Here is an 18,907-nt window from a genome sequence, read left to right on the forward strand (position 1 = left end):
GTTCACTTTAAGGCAACATACCTAACGTAGAAATTTTCCTAGATGACGTCAAAATGGAGGGTAAAAATAGAGTTGCACATATAAAAGCATTGGAAACAGTTATTGATCGGCTATATAAAAATGGTTTGAAACATAAGCTAATAATAAGTGAGAATCTAGATTCAAGTGATTATAGAATTGGTTTGAGGCTTGAATAAATTATCTATAATTGTTATCGAGTAATTCTCGAGGCTCGAGAAAGCCGCCGCCGCGCTGGGCAGACTCCTGCCCAGCGTAGGCGGATTGGACTCACCGTGATCTCTACGTCAGCATAGTACGCAGCATGGCACTGTACGCTGCCCTCGTGATCACCGACGTTCTCACTACTCGCTGTAACAAGGCCCTCCTGAGGAGACCCCAGAGGGTCATAGCGGTGAGAGCGATACGGGTATACCGTACGGTGTCGTGGACGGCGGCCACGCTTCTCGCGGGCGATCCACCCTGGGTACTCCAGGAATAAGTTATAAATAAATTATAAATAGCGCTATCGTTATAAATAGCGTATCGTTATAAATAGCGTATCGTTATAAATAGCGCATCGTTATAAATAGCGCATCATTATAAATAGCGCACCGTTATAAATAGCGCATCGTTATAAATAGCGCATCGTTATAAATAGCGCATCGTTATAAATAGCGCACCTTTATAAATAGCGCACCTTTATAAATAGCGCATCGTTATAAATAGCGCATCGTTATAAATAGCGCATCATTATAAATAGCGCACCGTTATAAATAGCGCATCGTTATAAATAGCGCATCATTATAAATAGCGCATCGTTATAAATAGCGCACCTTTATAAATAGCGCACCGTTATAAATAGCGCACTGTTATAAATAGCGCATCGTTATAAATAGCACACCGTTATAAATAGCGCATCGTTATAAATAGCGCATCGTTATAAATAGCGCATCGTTATGAATAGCGCATCGTTATAAATAGCGCATCATTATAAATAGCGCACCGTTATAAATAGCGCATCGTTATAAATAGCGCATCGTTATAAATAGCGCATCGTTATAAATAGCGCATCGTTATAAATAGCGCATCGTTATAAATAGCGCACCGTTATAAATAGCGCACCGTTATAAATAGCGCACCGTTATAAATAGCGCACCGTTATAAATAGCGCATCGTTATAAATAGCGCTTCGTTATAAATAGCGCTATCGTTATAAATAGCGCTATCGTTATAAATAGCGCATCGTTATAAATAGCGCATCGTTATTTTCACGGCCCCAGGTGCTATCGTTATTTTCACGGCACCAGGCGCTATCGTTATTTTCACGGTCCCAGGCGCTATCGTTATTTTCACGGCCCCAGGCGCTATCGTTATTCAAAACGTCCTTCACACCTTCAAAAGTACAAATAATAATAACGAATGCGAAACAAGAGTGTAAAATTTTAGTTCAAACCCCGCACGACACTCAATGGAACTTCGAACCGACTGCGATTACGATCCGCGATTTGCGATGATAAGGCTGGCTTACATTTGCTATAAATTCCGTGCTTTTTAACAGGAGTGGAAAATTAAGTTACATTCATCATTTTCAATGTCTACTTACGTAGTAACTAATACTTAATCTGTGATGTCTACATATGCTTTATCTCTAAGGATTTTGTTTTTATAAATTTCACTGTATGGATCCCACAAGCACGCATGTTTTTCGTTTTCTGTTAGTAATTTATTTATCAAATCTCGTGTCCATGTGTCCACGTCACTTGCGACGCTATTTTTATTAGATACTTTTTTACGAGCACAGATTTTTTTAACCTTCCATCTATTTACAATCAGCCCCTTAGCTTTATTTAAATCTGTTGAACTTTTTCTTGGACTTTTCGGAATTAATAAATAAGTTATTAATAAATAAGTGGAAAAAGTGAAAAGTACATACAGTATATTATTTAAATAATAATCATTCTGGTAAAAAAAAAGAAATAAACAGCGCCCTCTGTAGTATTATTATAGAAATAAAATTGTATGTGCACGCCATCTGTTGGTGGGGGAGGTCGTGATACATCAATTTTAATTTCTGAGTGGCGTATCTATACCAGTATTTAAGTCTATAATCTATGTCGTATTCTATAGAGTATCTCAAATTTTTGAATTGTTAGGAGTCCTATACTATCCTATACTTCTAAGCTTGGGTTAAGAGTTTGTGTTAGCAACATTCCCAATAACAACAAACAAAGACATTTAAAATAAAAAGTTTCAGGTGCACATATAGAAAAAAAAAGTTTGTCATGACTTGGATAAAAAAAAGTGGAGTGATTACGAGTTGGGTTGAGTTGAACCCACAAAATCTGCATCAAAAAGACGTGAAAATATAGAATGTAGTTTAAAAAAGTTGGCTCGAATTAAGCAATTACCAATTTTTTATAAATTTTATTTGGCTATTTACTACATTTTGATCACTAAATTAAACCTTTCAAATTAAATTGGCTAAATTTTAATCATTATAATAGAATAGAGACTAATATAATTACTATCTACAACAGAACTATTAGGTTCTACACAGTTAACAAAATTTTCGCAGATAAAGTCGCCGACAAAAGTTAATCATTGTTCGAGCATTTTCCAATTAATACTGAACTGCATACCGCTACTTTGCATATTTTTATTGATTATTGACGTTACTGACGTATTACATACACATAGGTACTATAATAATTGTTTACATTATTTTTCGAACCGATAATTATATTATAGTCTGTGTTCTTTCGTTATGTGTTTTTCTCACGATCTTATATACAGGTCTTGCAACTAGTATTGGGGTACGTCGGTTTAATGGTTTACAGCCGCCAGAGGCATGATAATCGCTTGGTGTGCTGTCCAACAAAAACAAAATAGCATTATGTCTCTTTTTCTATCACACGTCATGCATTTATGTTTTAAAATATAGGTAACCAATGACAAAAAAAGTCACTTAATATAACCAATTACAATGAAGGTCGCCATCGCACCACGTGACGGCCTTAAGCGATAGTAGTGACGTACAGCAACTTACAACGGCGTTAAAGCGAAGGAAAGGTTAGACATTATCGTACTAATCACTCACTATTGAAATTGGGCTTAGTGTTCTGACCTGTGTAATAAGACCGTGCCAATTAGAGTGAAACATTCCTGAAGCAGCGCACTGCACACTCCACCTCATGAAAGCACGCATAGATAGCAGTGACGTACAACGAAGTTGACGTGAACGAAAATTTATGACACTATCGTACTAATCTCTCAGTTCTCTCACCATTGAAATGGTTCATAGTTGCATGACCTGTATATAAGACCGTGATTATACTCACTCCTAACATTAGCCTGTCAGGCTGTATGGATTATAGTCCTTTGCCTTTCCCTATTGGGGATAAATTTTAAAACAACAACATTAGCCTGTCATTCTAAATGTCAAAAGTCAAAATCTAAAGCGGTAACCAAAATTTTTCTTCAATAGGTACATATTGATTGTTTTTTTTTGGTGATAGGTATATATATACCCAAAAATTAAATGGTAATATTATTTTTTTGATTTTACTCAATTTTTAGTTTGCATCAAAAATGGGCGATACTGATGATTTTTACGAGGGTGACGGGTTAGTAAAGTTATGCATGTAATTCTTTTATTCTTGTCGATCTTCGTTCTGTGCAATAATCAGTTTTGTATCTTTATTTAAACACAATTATTTTATTACCGTCGTTTATATTATGGAATATTTTATTGATTACATATTTCCTTTTACTACTCTTTGTATATATATTTTTTTGCTATGTAAATTTGCTTAATATTTTTCCCGAAAAAAGTTAAATAAAATATCGTATTTGTAGACATCAAATTGTTAATATTCAATGCATATTTGATATTAGTTTAAGTTAGTTGTAATTGCATTGTCATAAGTGCATACATTTTTAATTTACGACAATTCCACTAAACTTATAAATGACCGTACTTTGGTAAACACACACTAACTTTGTATATAAGATATGAAGGTGTAAAGGTGGTTTATGGTTATTTAGTTATAGTATTAACATATATTAATATTGCTTTAATTATCTCAATACTGTTGTGAATATGAAAACCATTAAAGCCAATAATTGAATTGAATTATTATTATTAATAATACAGACGTTCATATATCGAGATATTTGTTACTCAATAAAAAATTTCACAGAAATTGGGTATAGTCAGGACAAGCACAGGCCATGGATGTACCCACAGTGGGGCAAGATAAGACATTTGCCCCACTTTGACTTGAAGCTAATAATAAATATTTTAGATTTGAATAAGGTAATTTTAGCTGTGTGGCTACGATAGTAAAGAATAAAGCTACCCCCTCATTCCGTGGATGTTGTAAGAGACGACTAAGGGGTAACACAGTTCTCCTACCACCTTGGAACTTATAAAGCCACCATTGGCAGGATAACTACCCAACTGCTGGCTTTGAAATACACAGGCCGAAGACGGGCAGCAGCGTCTTCGATGCAACAAAGCCAGCCCTGCAATCACCAACCCGCCTGCCCAGCGTGGTGACTATGGGCAACACATGAGTTCACGCTATTTTTGGCGTGAACTTGTGGAGGCCTATGTCCAGCAGTGGACTACGATAGGTTGAAGTGATGAAGATGTTCCTTGACATCTTACACTTACTATGAGTATGATTTGAATGTAAGATAGCAACGGTACCTTTACTTTAATAGTGACTTCCAGACTTAACATAATGTAATATAATATAATCAAATATAAAATCTGATAAAATAATATGATTTTTAGTAGATTTAGTTAAAACCTCCGTAAATTATTATTGACGTACATTAGATAGTAATGGTAAACGAAAATTTGTAATAAATAAAAATAATTTTGCTACTACTTACTACTGCTACTTGTTACTTATAATATTGATTATAGTTTGATTTTGTTTTTTATTGTCATGGCATTACCATGATACTTAGATTCTAGTAGTCACCTAACTAGGCTACTACTGCTATATTACTTTATATTCTGCAAAAATGCATGGTTTCTATATAATAGGTCCTATGGGATACAATCCTATAGTATCAAGTGTAGTATGTACATATAAATATTATCATACCAGTCAGGTGCAATAGCTCATGTGTAATACAATTGAAATTTAATGAAAGAAATTTAGTGCTTGTTTCAAAATAGCAATTTCTGATATTAAAAATTTCAATTTATTGTTGAAATGTTAACTTATAAATTGGTTTAGTAAAATGTTTGATTATACGTCATTTAAGAAAATCTTTTTATGTTATGCTTCTGTATATTACAGTACAATGGAGTCGCTTCCAACTTCACCTGAAGTCACCTACAACTGGGTTGACATTACTGCCGACTTCTTCAAATACATACAAGGTAGATCATAAATATATTCTATTAGTGAAAAATTTTAATAACTTTTAATGATATTTGATATAGTCTATAGTAATATCTTTTTATCTGTTTCTTTGTATCTGTTGGTTTGCTGTGGTTTGTTATGAAATTCAAATATGTTATTAATTTTGTTATTCAATTTTTTAATCATAAAAGTCAATCATTACAACAAATAAAAAAAAAAGAAACAAACCTTGTAAGTCACCATATACTATTTGCTTAAAAAAGTTATTTAAAATTTTATTGATTATTTTTAGATCTTCATCTAGGGGAATTGCTACATGATGGTCATCTCTTTGGTTTGTTCGAGGCAATGTCAGCCATTGAGATGATGGATCCTAAAATGGATGCTGGAATGTTGTGCAACAGAGGAAATCCAAAGCCTTTAAATTTTCAGCAAGCTGTTATGGTTAGATTGTTAAAATTTATATTTGTATTTATTCATTTTGATCCTGGTGTTTAGGTACTCTTAGACCCAGAATATTAAAAATAATGTACTCAAATCTGTAATTTTAAATGAATACCCATAAGTCTAATATTAAATTTAATTTTATACGAATGCTCTGATCACTTCTAGGTTCTTTATGAATATTGTTGATTTTGTTAATATTACCGAATAATTTTATAACAGATTTTTTATTAAATATATATTTCAAAAAACCTACTAACGTATTAAACTTTAACATTACCCTTTCAATAAATTTTTTTATACTTTTAACCTTACAAAAATTTTCCTATAAATATTCTTTTACATATTTCAGTGTGGAAAATTAAAGATAGAAAATTTAGAACCAAGTGAAATAATAGGAATTATCGATGCAACTGTAGCTTGTATTGTGTCTTGGTTGGAGGGACACTCACTCGCTCAGACAGTGTTCACAAATGTGTATCTACACCAGCCCCACTCAATTATAGATAAACCTTTAAAAGCGTTTTGTATCGCTGTGTACAAGCTACTGGACTGTATCAGAGATTGTATAAATAAGTAAGTACTTTACAATTATTATGTTACTTACTAGCTGACCCCGCAAACATTGTTTTGCCACATATGTTATTAAGCCCCTGAATCCCCCCCTTATGACTTAATTGTATGAAAAATAGATGTTGGTCGATTTTCAGACCTACCCAATATGCACACAAAATTTCATAATAATCAGTTTAGCCGTTTCGGAGGAGTATGGTAACTAATATGGTGACACGAGAATTTTATATATAAGAAAGATTAATTACATTGTTTAACTTATGATGACTTTCAATAATATCTAAATAGCGTAAAATAATATATAATATAATATATTATAGTCCATTTATATAAATGGTTAATTAATGTGCCTATAATAAAAATTATTTTGTTATTAACATGATGTTTTAAAGTAACAAAGAATGATTTTTAGCATTTTTGTTTTTACAGTAATGTGTATTTTAAATATTTCTTAGCCCCCGACGCAAAAAGAGACAGGTGTTGTAAGTTTAACGTGTATGTCTGTGTATCTGTCTGTGGTATCGTAGCTTGGGTGCTCCGAAGGGATGAACCGATTTACGTTTAGTTTTTTTTTTTGTGTCATAGATAATTTTATCCCAAGTGTTCTTAGCCATGTGACATGAAAATCTGTTCAGTCGTTTGAAGATCATCAGCTCTTTTCTAGTCAATGACCCCTCATCCCCCTCTCTCATCGGGACCTGATTAACTTCCGTATGTTCGATCGATTCGAAATTTCGAACTAATCACTATAAATACCTTTCTAATATTTATACCTACTTTAAAAAGGACAAAATAAAAGTTAAATTAAAAATTTTAAAAACCCTGTAATAATAATTATAATAGGTTTAAAATATTATTTGTTAGTTTTTAGAGTTTATTTTTTGTGACAAAACCCCCGTTTTTTAAATTTTTAATTTTACTCTTTTTTTTTTATTGATAAAAATAATATCAAACCGCATTAGATACATCTCCACTTTCTTGAAGGAAAGGGTTCTGCCCCTTCACCTCATAATAAAAATATTCTGAAGTTTTTCTGTGCTTTCTGAAATTGATTTTTTTTAAATATTTCTTTATTATTATAATTTTAGAGAGTTTATTGAAAAAAAGTAATGCTTCATGTAGCACTAATTATAAGTATAGTTTTAATTTTCCAGTAGTCTTTTTTAGTACTCTATAAACTAAGTCATGTTTAATTTGCAGAGCTCAAGTGTTTGAAGAAGAGGATTTCTTACCAATGGTCTATGGCTATCGATTAGGTTCAAATTTACAATCTGGTAATACATATGACGCTAGTCTAGAAGTTAGCGAACAGAAATGTATTTCTATGCTACGAGAACAAGAAGAGGAGTTAAATAAGAAAGCAAGAAGTCAAGATGATGAGGTCTTTACCTATATTTGATTTTATTACATTAATGTTATAATTTGTGTTTTCTACAACACTCCTCTACTACTACGCAGGAATACTAGGGAAAAAAATTATTAGCGCGACTTTGTGCAGATCTTCCAAACAGTTGTAGTTATAATTAAATTTTAGCTTTAAGTGCTTTTACGAAACTATAACTCATATAAAAACCTGTCTTTTTTATTATTATTATTCTATAAGCCTTTTTTCATATCCATGACTTCATATATATATATATATATATATATATATATATATATATATATATATATATATATATATACTATATATATATATATGATATATATATATATATATATATATATATATATATATATATATATATATATATATATATATATATATATATATATATATATATATATATATATATATAGAAACTATATATAGAAGACTATGTATCAATAAGGTGTCTGAGATTAATCTGTCATGGCCCCTTTCGGGTATAGGCCTCCTCCAATTGTCCCCATTTTTGCCTGTCGTAAGCTGTTTTCATCCAGTCCCTTCCTGCCAATCGAATTATGTCGTCTATCCAGCGGGCTTTTGGTCTGCCTCTTTGTCTTTTGCCTCCCGGGCCTGTCCATTTTGTTACTCGTTTAGGCCACCTTTCTTCAGAAAAACGGGCGATGTGTCCTGCCCATTTCCACTTCAAGTGCTGCGCGTGTTCTAATGCGTCTATCACTTTGGTTACGACCCTCCAATTGTCCAAAAACCTGTCTTTACTTTTATAAAAAAAAGTCCTGTTACATCACAGTTATATATGCGATTACTTTTAAAAATCTGTCAGCACTTTATTTAGTCTGCGATTTGATAATAATACTAGTTTTGTAATTTTTAGGCTGAATTATGGGCTGCATTAGCAGCTAGAATCAGATTTACTAGAATGTTCTATCAAGCACTACTATTAATAACTAAAAGAGACTCCCAATCTGGTGCTGACTGTGTTGCTCTTTTAAATGGATGCTCAGAAATGATGAAGGTTATTATTAAAACAGCTGGTAAAGGAAGTCAACCACTTGAAAATTGTAAGTACTAGTATAATAATCACGTAAGTAATATGTTACACTAATAATAAAAATGGAATAGTAAGAAATAAATATAAAATAAGTAATCTGTAGTTATTAAATTAAAAACTTTATTATCTATGTTAAACTGAGGCTTACTAATTGAATGTCTTAATTTTAAAAATCATTCTGTTTATTCAGAGAAATTAGTTATAGATGTCATCTGACACAAAAGTGTTGGAGTATTATACTATAATTTGAAGTATTTTATATATTGCGGTAGTCATAAAACATTAAAAAAAATATAATTTCAGCTGATTCTCCAAATCCAATGGGATTTGAACCAATGATAAACCAGCGTCTTTTACCGCCAACGTTTCCCCGATACACGCGTATCAAGCCAAGAGCCGAAGCATTGCAATACTTTGATGAACTGGTTACAAGACTCCGACATGCATGGAAAATAACTTCGTGCACGAATTTTCACACTGCTTTAGTAAGTAAATGAAGCGAATGTTCGTATTTCATTATCAGTAAATATTATATTTTTCGATATTTATCAACCTTTTTTTATTATTTATTTTTGTAATGCACTTTTTTTATTTGCTTTTTTTACATTCTAATTTTAAAAATGAATTTAACATTAAGATTTTGAATTTCTATTTTTCTTAAATCTTGTTTTAAAATATTCATGTAAAAATATAACAATAAAATAGTATAAAATATAAAAGGTTATGAAAATATGTTTTTTTTTTTATCTACACTATTACAGTGGCTGGTAATTGCTTATTACTCATTTTTAGGATTTTTTCATGGAATTCAGTCGTCAACGAGCCTGTATTTTATCTAGATCAGCATTACAATTGCTATATTTAAGTCCATCGCCTGCAACGACTGCATCTATGGTTCAGAACAATATTAATACCCCACAAGGCCAGCGACCTCAACATGCGTTTATAGAAATTCTAAGAGAATCAATCAAGTCATTTGTCAATCCTCCTGCGTTGAATATGAAACCAGGAGTTGGGCCTAATCCTCCAGTAAGTTAAATATTTAATAACAATAATTAATATATTTAACATAAACTCATGGTTATCTATTCTTAAGATAAGGTACTTAATGCCTGTGTTTTAAGTAACCATTGTAATAAAATATATGTCACCTAAACTCGACTCCAGGGGAATAATTTTTGATAAAATTACTAATGTATTATCATTAAGGACTTAGTTTAATTTGAACATGAAAAGCTCTTTAATAACAATAGCAGAGCAGAAATATATTTTATGCATATGAAACTGCGGGAGAAGTCTTGTATTAATCTATATAAGTGTTAGCTTATTGAGCTAGGGAAACATCAGAAAAAATCCTGCTCAAAATCTGGAACAGCCTGACTGAGGACATATTTCAACCTTACATCAATAATGTGTGAAATATGAAAAAAAAAAGCTTGTGAAATGTGAAAATAACGTGTGAAAGCTGCGAAATTCTTTTTCTAATTTCAAAACTTTAACCATGGATATCTCCATAACCATAGGGTTTCGAAGTGTGGCAGTAGTACCGGGGGTAGCGTTCCCCACCCTCTCCCCCTCTTCCCCCCACAATCCCGAAATTCGATCGTACCTAATCTAAAGCTTTACCTTAATTTGTTCTAGGTCCGTGAGTTTGTAGAGAACTTTTTAGCTCGTTGCGTTCGACCGTTTGCGGTTCTATTACAAGTCTGCGGACACAACCGCGCGCGACAGCGAGACAAACTTGCACTGCTGTTGGACGACTTTGCCACGCTACAGGAAGAGGTCTGTCTGCGTTGCCTTTTTAATAAATTAAATGACTGATGAGAATTAACGAAAAGTGTTGACTATTTAGCCATATGAATAATTTTATTGTACTGAGTCACATCTAAATCGGTTTGCTTATTAGATAAATACAAACAAGACATGGTAAAAGTTATTGTCTAGAATAACAGAAGTACAATACGGAATTATTAATTAATTATGAATTCATGCGCTTGATTACATTCACTCTAATGTTAACGTTTGGGCTCCTTCGCTAAAGAAATTAGAAATCCCTTCAGAATTAGTGTAGTATATGATGGAAACGTTCCGCAGGCGGACAGCGTGGACGCGCTGGTGAGCGGCGCGGGCGGTCCGCCGCGCGCATGCTTCGGCACGTGGCTGCTGTACCACGTGCTGCGGGTCATGATCGCCTACCTGCTGTCCGGGCTCGAGCTCGAGCTGTACAGCGTGCACGAGTACCACTACATATTCTGGTGAGCTACCACTGACTAGTGTGCGTGTGTGTGGCTGCTGTACCACGTGCTGCGGGTCATGATCGCCTACCTGCTGTCCGGGCTCGAGCTCGAGCTGTACAGCGTGCACGAGTACCACTACATATTCTGGTGAGCTACCACTGACTAGTGTGCGTGTGTGTGGCTGCTGTACCACGTGCTGCGGGTCATGATCGCCTACCTGCTGTCCGGGCTCGAGCTCGAGCTGTACAGCGTGCACGAGTACCACTACATATTCCGGTGAGCTACCACTGACTAGGTGCGTGTGTGTGGCTGCTGTACCACGTGCTGCGGGTCATGATCGCCTACCTGCTGTCCGGGCTCGAGCTCGAGCTGTACAGCGTGCACGAGTACCACTACATATTCTGGTGAGCTACCACTGACTAGTGTGCGTGTGTGTGGCTGCTGTACCACGTGCTGCGGGTCATGATCGCCTACCTGCTGTCCGGGCTCGAGCTCGAGCTGTACAGCGTGCACGAGTACCACTACATATTCTGGTGAGCTACCACTGACTAGTGTGCGTGTGTGTGGCTGCTGTACCACGTGCTGCGGGTCATGATCGCCTACCTGCTGTCCGGGCTCGAGCTCGAGCTGTACAGCGTGCACGAGTACCACTACATATTCTGGTGAGCTACCACTGACTAGTGTGCGTGTGTGTGGCTGCTGTACCACGTGCTGCGGGTCATGATCGCCTACCTGCTGTCCGGGCTCGAGCTCGAGCTGTACAGCGTGCACGAGTACCACTACATATTCCGGTGAGCTACCACTGACTAGGTGCGTGTGTGTGGCTGCTGTACCACGTGCTGCGGGTCATGATCGCCTACCTGCTGTCCGGGCTCGAGCTCGAGCTGTACAGCGTGCACGAGTACCACTACATATTCTGGTGAGCTACCACTGACTAGTGTGCGTGTGTGTGGCTGCTGTACCACGTGCTGCGGGTCATGATCGCCTACCTGCTGTCCGGGCTCGAGCTCGAGCTGTACAGCGTGCACGAGTACCACTACATATTCTGGTGAGCTACCACTGACTAGGTGCGTGTGTGTGGCTGCTGTACCACGTGCTGCGGGTCATGATCGCCTACCTGCTGTCCGGGCTCGAGCTCGAGCTGTACAGCGTGCACGAGTACCACTACATATTCTGGTGAGCTACCACTGACTAGTGTGCGTGTGTGTGGCTGCTGTACCACGTGCTGCGGGTCATGATCGCCTACCTGCTGTCCGGGCTCGAGCTCGAGCTGTACAGCGTGCACGAGTACCACTACATATTCTGGTGAGCTACCACTGACTAGTGTGCGTGTGTGTGGCTGCTGTACCACGTGCTGCGGGTCATGATCGCCTACCTGCTGTCCGGGCTCGAGCTCGAGCTGTACAGCGTGCACGAGTACCACTACATATTCTGGTGAGCTACCACTGACTAGTGTGCGTGTGTGTGGCTGCTGTACCACGTGCTGCGGGTCATGATCGCCTACCTGCTGTCCGGGCTCGAGCTCGAGCTGTACAGCGTGCACGAGTACCACTACATATTCTGGTGAGCTACCACTGACTAGTGTGCGTGTGTGTGGCTGCTGTACCACGTGCTGCGGGTCATGATCGCCTACCTGCTGTCCGGGCTCGAGCTCGAGCTGTACAGCGTGCACGAGTACCACTACATATTCTGGTGAGCTACCACTGACTAGTGTGCGTGTGTGTGGCTGCTGTACCACGTGCTGCGGGTCATGATCGCCTACCTGCTGTCCGGGCTCGAGCTCGAGCTGTACAGCGTGCACGAGTACCACTACATATTCTGGTGAGCTACCACTGACTAGGTGCGTGTGTGTGGCTGCTGTACCACGTGCTGCGGGTCATGATCGCCTACCTGCTGTCCGGGCTCGAGCTCGAGCTGTACAGCATGCACGAGTACCACTACATATTCTGGTGAGCTACCACTGACTAGTGTGCGTGTGTGTGGCTGCTGTACCACGTGCTGCGGGTCATGATCGCCTACCTGCTGTCCGGGCTCGAGCTCGAGCTGTACAGCGTGCACGAGTACCACTACATATTCCGGTGAGCTACCACTGACTAGGTGCGTGTGTGTGGCTGCTGTACCACGTGCTGCGGGTCATGATCGCCTACCTGCTGTCCGGGCTCGAGCTCGAGCTGTACAGCGTGCACGAGTACCACTACATATTCTGGTGAGCTACCACTGACTAGTGTGCGTGTGTGTGGCTGCTGTACCACGTGCTGCGGGTCATGATCGCCTACCTGCTGTCCGGGCTCGAGCTCGAGCTGTACAGCGTGCACGAGTACCACTACATATTCTGGTGAGCTACCACTGACTAGGTGCGTGTGTGTGGCTGCTGTACCACGTGCTGCGGGTCATGATCGCCTACCTGCTGTCCGGGCTCGAGCTCGAGCTGTACAGCGTGCACGAGTACCACTACATATTCTGGTGAGCTACCACTGACTAGTGTGCGTGTGTGTGGCTGCTGTACCACGTGCTGCGGGTCATGATCGCCTACCTGCTGTCCGGGCTCGAGCTCGAGCTGTACAGCGTGCACGAGTACCACTACATATTCTGGTGAGCTACCACTGACTAGTGTGCGTGTGTGTGGCTGCTGTACCACGTGCTGCGGGTCATGATCGCCTACCTGCTGTCCGGGCTCGAGCTCGAGCTGTACAGCGTGCACGAGTACCACTACATATTCTGGTGAGCTACCACTGACTAGTGTGCGTGTGCGTGGCTGCTGTACCATGTGCATGCATACGTGCATATTTCATTTAAGTAGGGTACAGCAAAAATATTTTTGGCGTCACTTTATTTGGAGTCTGGAATAGCCAGACTAAGAAAGTACCTTACAGAATATCACATCAAAATAATACTGTTCTTAAGTAATATTGTGTTCCTGTGATGAGCAAGGTAGCCAGAGCGGCTGGGAAGGGCCGCCAATGTTGCAGGTGTGCATAGGCTATGGTAAATGCTTGCTATCTTAGAAGAATATACAATGATCGTATTTTCGTAGTACTTTACGAGTTATTTTGTAGATAGTAGTCTAGTAATAGACGAATTACTAAAATCGTCCAGTATCCACGACCCCTCAGCCAGCAACGACACTCGCCGCCGCAGGTACCTGTACGAGTTCCTGTACGGCTGGCTGCTGTCGGCGCTGGGCCGCGCGGAGGGGCTGGCGGCCGAGCGCAAGGACGGCAAGAAGGCGGTGCGCAAGAAGAAGCGCAGCCGGCCGTACGCGCGGGAGGGGCTCATGTGCCAAGTGATGCAGAACATGTGCGGGGGCTACTTCAAGGTAGCTTGGCGATTATCGTTTTTAATAGTTCGTTGCAATCGAAGAACAAAGTTGATAATATTACGAACGCATGTGATTTAAAAAAACACCATATTTAGAAAATGACTAGCTGACCTGGCGAACTTCGCATCGCCTAAATTTTTTATTGAGTATAATAATTGTGTATATCGAAATAAATTATAGCCTATCTTTCAAGTTGGACAAAATTACACATCTGTGCCAAATTTCATTAAAATCGCTCCAGTAGTTTCGGAGATTAGCCCGGACAAACATCGTGACACGAGATTTTTATATATATAGATTTGCAAGTCATATTATAGTAGGTCATAAACACAATGTCGAAATGTCCAAATTTTAAGAAGATTGAATAAGGTATTTTGAAAATATCATACACAACGTCGTTTCAAAACTTATAAGAAGCATTGGTATAAAGTAACATATTTGAAAATCCGTCCTTGTTCTGCAATTGCGACGAGTTCTCAACTCGACTTTGTTTTTATGGCGCAATTTTATTAATAAACTACCAGTTTCTAGACTTCGTCCTAATCGATCGAAGCGGTGTATTAAATAAATAATAAGTAAGTAAATAAATATCTGCACAATACACACACAGTCATCTGTTCCTAAAGTAAGCAACCCAATGCTTGTATTATAGGAATAGGTAACAGCTGACTGGAATATAGCTAGATTTTTTTTGATAAACATATCTACTTATAAATAATACATATATAAATATACAAATAAATATTTTATAAAATAAAAAAATATACAAATAAATTGTTTAAATATTACACCCGAACTCGAGGTGGGAAGTGACCCCAAAACCCTCGGAGCAACGGGCTAGTCAAGATAAATGATAAATAATGTAACTGACATGACTGCGCCGGGTAGATGATTTATTCAGTTTGTAACGGTAAATTTTGGATAATAAGTAGCCTGGCTAGTCTGGGTCTTTAACCATAGAAGTCCACAACGTATTTTCATTATAAAAGTTTAGATTGTTGTGCAGCAAATATCATAAAATTCATTTACATTCAATAACTATCACTATACTTTTAAAATATCAAATTAACTTTAAATGTCCTTTTTATCCGGTAACCAGCAGTAGAGGAGCGTGGTAGATTAAGCTTTAACCCTTCTCATAGGGAAAGAGGCCTAGCAGTGGGATATTACAGACCAAATAAATTTGTATACATTCCTTTATAAATGCTTTTCACAGGCTCTAGTCGCCTTTAAACTACAAGGCAAGATTCGCCAGCCACAGTCGGAGTTCGACAACGAAGCAGTTCGCTATAAACACAGATTCGCTCCACTGTCGGTTTTGACTCCGCCACAAGTTCACTATCACGAGTTCTGTGAACTGACACAGCCATTGCAGTGAGTATTATTTTATTTGTACTATATCTCCTCCTAATTACGAGTATGCTTTGTTGACTTCAATTTTAAAGTTACTGTATCCAAGTTGCAAAACTTCGGACTGTAACAATCGCCCTATGTTACTATAAGATAATTACTCATTAAAATCTATTTGAAATGTTATTTTATAAGTTGTGTTTTGATCAGTAATTAATAATGCGTATTTAAATTATATTTCGACTGTCTGCGTTGTATTACTTGTCGATGTAAATCGAAGTCGGTTTTTTGTTTGTTTGCGAGTAAACATTATATTAATGAATGCTTCAGTAGTTAGACTTTATAGTCTCAAAATCCTTTAAGTCTCACAGGAGTAAAAACTCATATATGTAAACTTTTAACCTGTCAGAACTTCTAAACATGTGTATTTTGTTGCAGATACGAAAATCCTGTAATATTATATGTCGCCGGTTGTAAACACTTTCAGCAAGCGAGGACATTCTTAGAAACAATCACAATACCAGACCAAGAGGTGCGTGTCAATAACTCGTCACATTTGATTGCCCGTAAATAATTTTATGCTGAAAGTTGTATAGTTCAGTCTTATGGCATGGCATTAATTAAAATATATGATACACTAGATATGACAGTTATAAAAAGTCTGTGTTATCGATATTCAAAATACTAATCTTTGTCTACATTTTATGTTTCTTTAAATAACCGAGTATCCAACCACAAAGCTAAGTATGTAAAAATGTATCGATTTTCCCTTTTGTCACGGCCTAATTTGAAAAAAAAAAAACAGCTTTTCCCGTTTCATTCATCTTATTTTTAACGTTTTCTAATACTTTGTAAAAGGATCTTACGAAATAAAATTAACACAATAGTGCAGAAAATCAGAAAATTATAAAAAACTTAATGATTATTCCATCGTTTCGCTTTCAACAGTTCGCAACACAAGACAACTTTCGGGTCAACTATTCCTAAAGAAAAAAAAAAAAAAATAAAAAAAAAATACAAAAATTGTTTTTGTTATACGGTGAATAATTTTGTCTTCAAATCTGTATATCTGTGGTTTCAGCTAGATTTTCGTTGTAAATTAGATAAAAAGATTCCATCATTCCATCTGATTTTGATTTATTTTATATGTGTTTTAATAGAATATGTTTAATATTATTTTGTGATATATTAAAAAAAAAAAAAGACAAAAGACAAAAGATTCCTTAATAATTGTAACGCATACAAAACTTGTGACTACGGACTAAAATTAATTATTTTTTGTTTCAGGTAACCGATCTTCTGAAAGTAGCAAAAACTAATTTTGTAGTCTTAAAATTATTAGCGGGCGGTCATAAAAAGGACTCGACTACGCCGCCCGAATTCGATTTTTCTGTACATAGACACTTTCCTATAATTAAATTAGTGTAATAAATGCTTTAACTGAGACATTTTAACAACCTTTAACCCTTTAACCGCCATCGCCGTTATATTACGTGTTGTAAGAGTCGCCACGTCGGAATATTGCGTATAGGTCCTGTCATTTAAAAAATGTGCAATAATTATGTTGCCTAAATATTAATATATTTCGTATTAATGCTTTATTTTTAATAGTATTAGTTACATATTTTTGCTATTGAAATAATTAATGGTTCTTAATTAGTGATACGTCTGAATATCTACCTACTTCGCTGAACCCGTGATTTCTCGCAGACTGGTGTTGTACCACATAGGAAACTATTGATGCTAAATTTGTAAACAAATATACTGTTTTTTTTTTTTTTTTTTTTTTTAAATAAATTATCAACCAAATATTCATTAAAATCTCATAGTGATCAACAAAGAAAGAAATCTAGTTTACCGACTTATCACGGAACGTCACTAGTGCAGGCGATCCGAGAACGCCGCCACCGTAATTTTACGTGCGGCTCAAGATCAACTAGTCATTTAGTATACACGTCAAACAATAAATAAAACAAGAAATTTATTTCTATTATTACATATTTTCTATATTTACAATTTTTTGCATTTAAACTACATTATAATTACAATATTCACTTACCTAAAACAACAAAAACAACATTTAAAGCCTTTATTTAAACCAATTTTCTCACAATCTTAATGTAAAAATATTTCTGTCATCACAACAAAGTTTTATTTTTCTGTCCTGAAAATAAAATAAACACAAAGGTTCTAACTGAAAAAACAGTAACGAAATATAAAATGAGTGTTGTGTTTTCTTTACAAATATATTTCAGTAATCAAACAATGTTTGTGCAGTCCTTGTGGGTCTCCCCACCGTGCCTCGGAGAGCACGTTAAGCCGTCGGTCCCGGTTGTTATCATGTATATCTGATAGCGATCGTAACTCATAGTAGAGATTTTTTTTATATATCAGAAAATAAAGAATTTCAGCCCGTGTCCATCTGCAGAGTATTAATTTTTTTACTCAGAAATAACAATCAAGTATGTTTAAAGACTAATTAACGTATGTTTGAAGATTAATTTATGTGTGGTACTACTTAATATAGAAATTAACCTTTGATTAAAATATTGTAAGTTTTCTTTATTTTATTACTTTGTTTATCGATAACTATACAACACATTATGCAAAATTGAACCTAAAGGTTACTGGCGCTCTAGCCTCTGGCACTAGGCACTCCACGCTAATTATGACATGGCGGTTAAAGGGTTAGATGTATTTTATGAATATGATTTTATTTACTAAAGGTGATTTTATTTTATAATTACTGTAACATTATTTATGATATGAAGATTACAGTGCATTCGCGTTAAGAAAATAGTGACTCATAGTTGTCAGCTTAGCCACGTCCAATGATCAATTAAATCGAAGTGGATTATATTTATATATACCCATCTGTAGGGCTTACCTCAACTGGTCAATATGAACTCGGATTTCTAATTAATTTGGAATTGATCAAGGGGGAGGTTGAGTAACAATGAAGGGTCAATATTTTCTTAACGTAAATACACTTACATATACATTAGTATAAACAACATGTACATATGTTAGTATTGTATTTCTACAGAACAAGATTTCATGTTTATACACTTACATATACATTAGTATAAACAACATGTACATATGTTAGTATTGTATTTCTACAGAACAAGATTTCATGTTTATACACTTACGAAATATATTATT

The 18,907-nt window shown here is 36.5% G+C and overlaps 1 protein-coding gene across 1 annotated transcript; it reads left to right on the forward strand.

The window, feature by feature from the left end:
* The first annotated feature begins 3,483 nt into the window (after nt 1–3,483).
* On the forward strand, nt 3,484–17,177 carry LOC123655986 (N-alpha-acetyltransferase 35, NatC auxiliary subunit). Its single transcript, XM_045591714.1, has 14 exons — nt 3,484–3,623; nt 5,316–5,398; nt 5,674–5,825; nt 6,178–6,401; nt 7,599–7,779; nt 8,660–8,846; nt 9,140–9,321; nt 9,629–9,865; nt 10,478–10,618; nt 10,931–11,091; nt 14,212–14,389; nt 15,609–15,766; nt 16,181–16,274; nt 17,030–17,177. The coding sequence occupies exons 1-14, from the start codon at nt 3,589–3,591 to the stop codon at nt 17,168–17,170; spliced, it is 2,154 nt and encodes a 717-aa protein (XP_045447670.1). The 5' UTR covers nt 3,484–3,588; the 3' UTR covers nt 17,171–17,177.
* The last annotated feature ends 1,730 nt before the right edge of the window (nt 17,178–18,907 follow it).

Source organism: Melitaea cinxia, chromosome 1 (assembly GCF_905220565.1).
Source record: "Melitaea cinxia chromosome 1, ilMelCinx1.1, whole genome shotgun sequence".
In the NCBI taxonomy this organism is placed as follows: Eukaryota; Metazoa; Arthropoda; class Insecta; order Lepidoptera; family Nymphalidae; genus Melitaea; species Melitaea cinxia.

Excerpts from the sequence above, each read along its gene's own strand:
- LOC123655986 (XM_045591714.1), top strand. The coding sequence starts at position 3,589 with ATGGGCGATACTGATGATTTTTACGAGGGTGACGG. Across the intron at positions 6,402-7,598 it reads ATCAGAGATTGTATAAATAA|AGCTCAAGTGTTTGAAGAAG; the intron begins GTAAGTACTTTA and ends TTTAATTTGCAG. Across the intron at positions 11,092-14,211 it reads GAGTACCACTACATATTCTG|GTACCTGTACGAGTTCCTGT; the intron begins GTGAGCTACCAC and ends TCGCCGCCGCAG.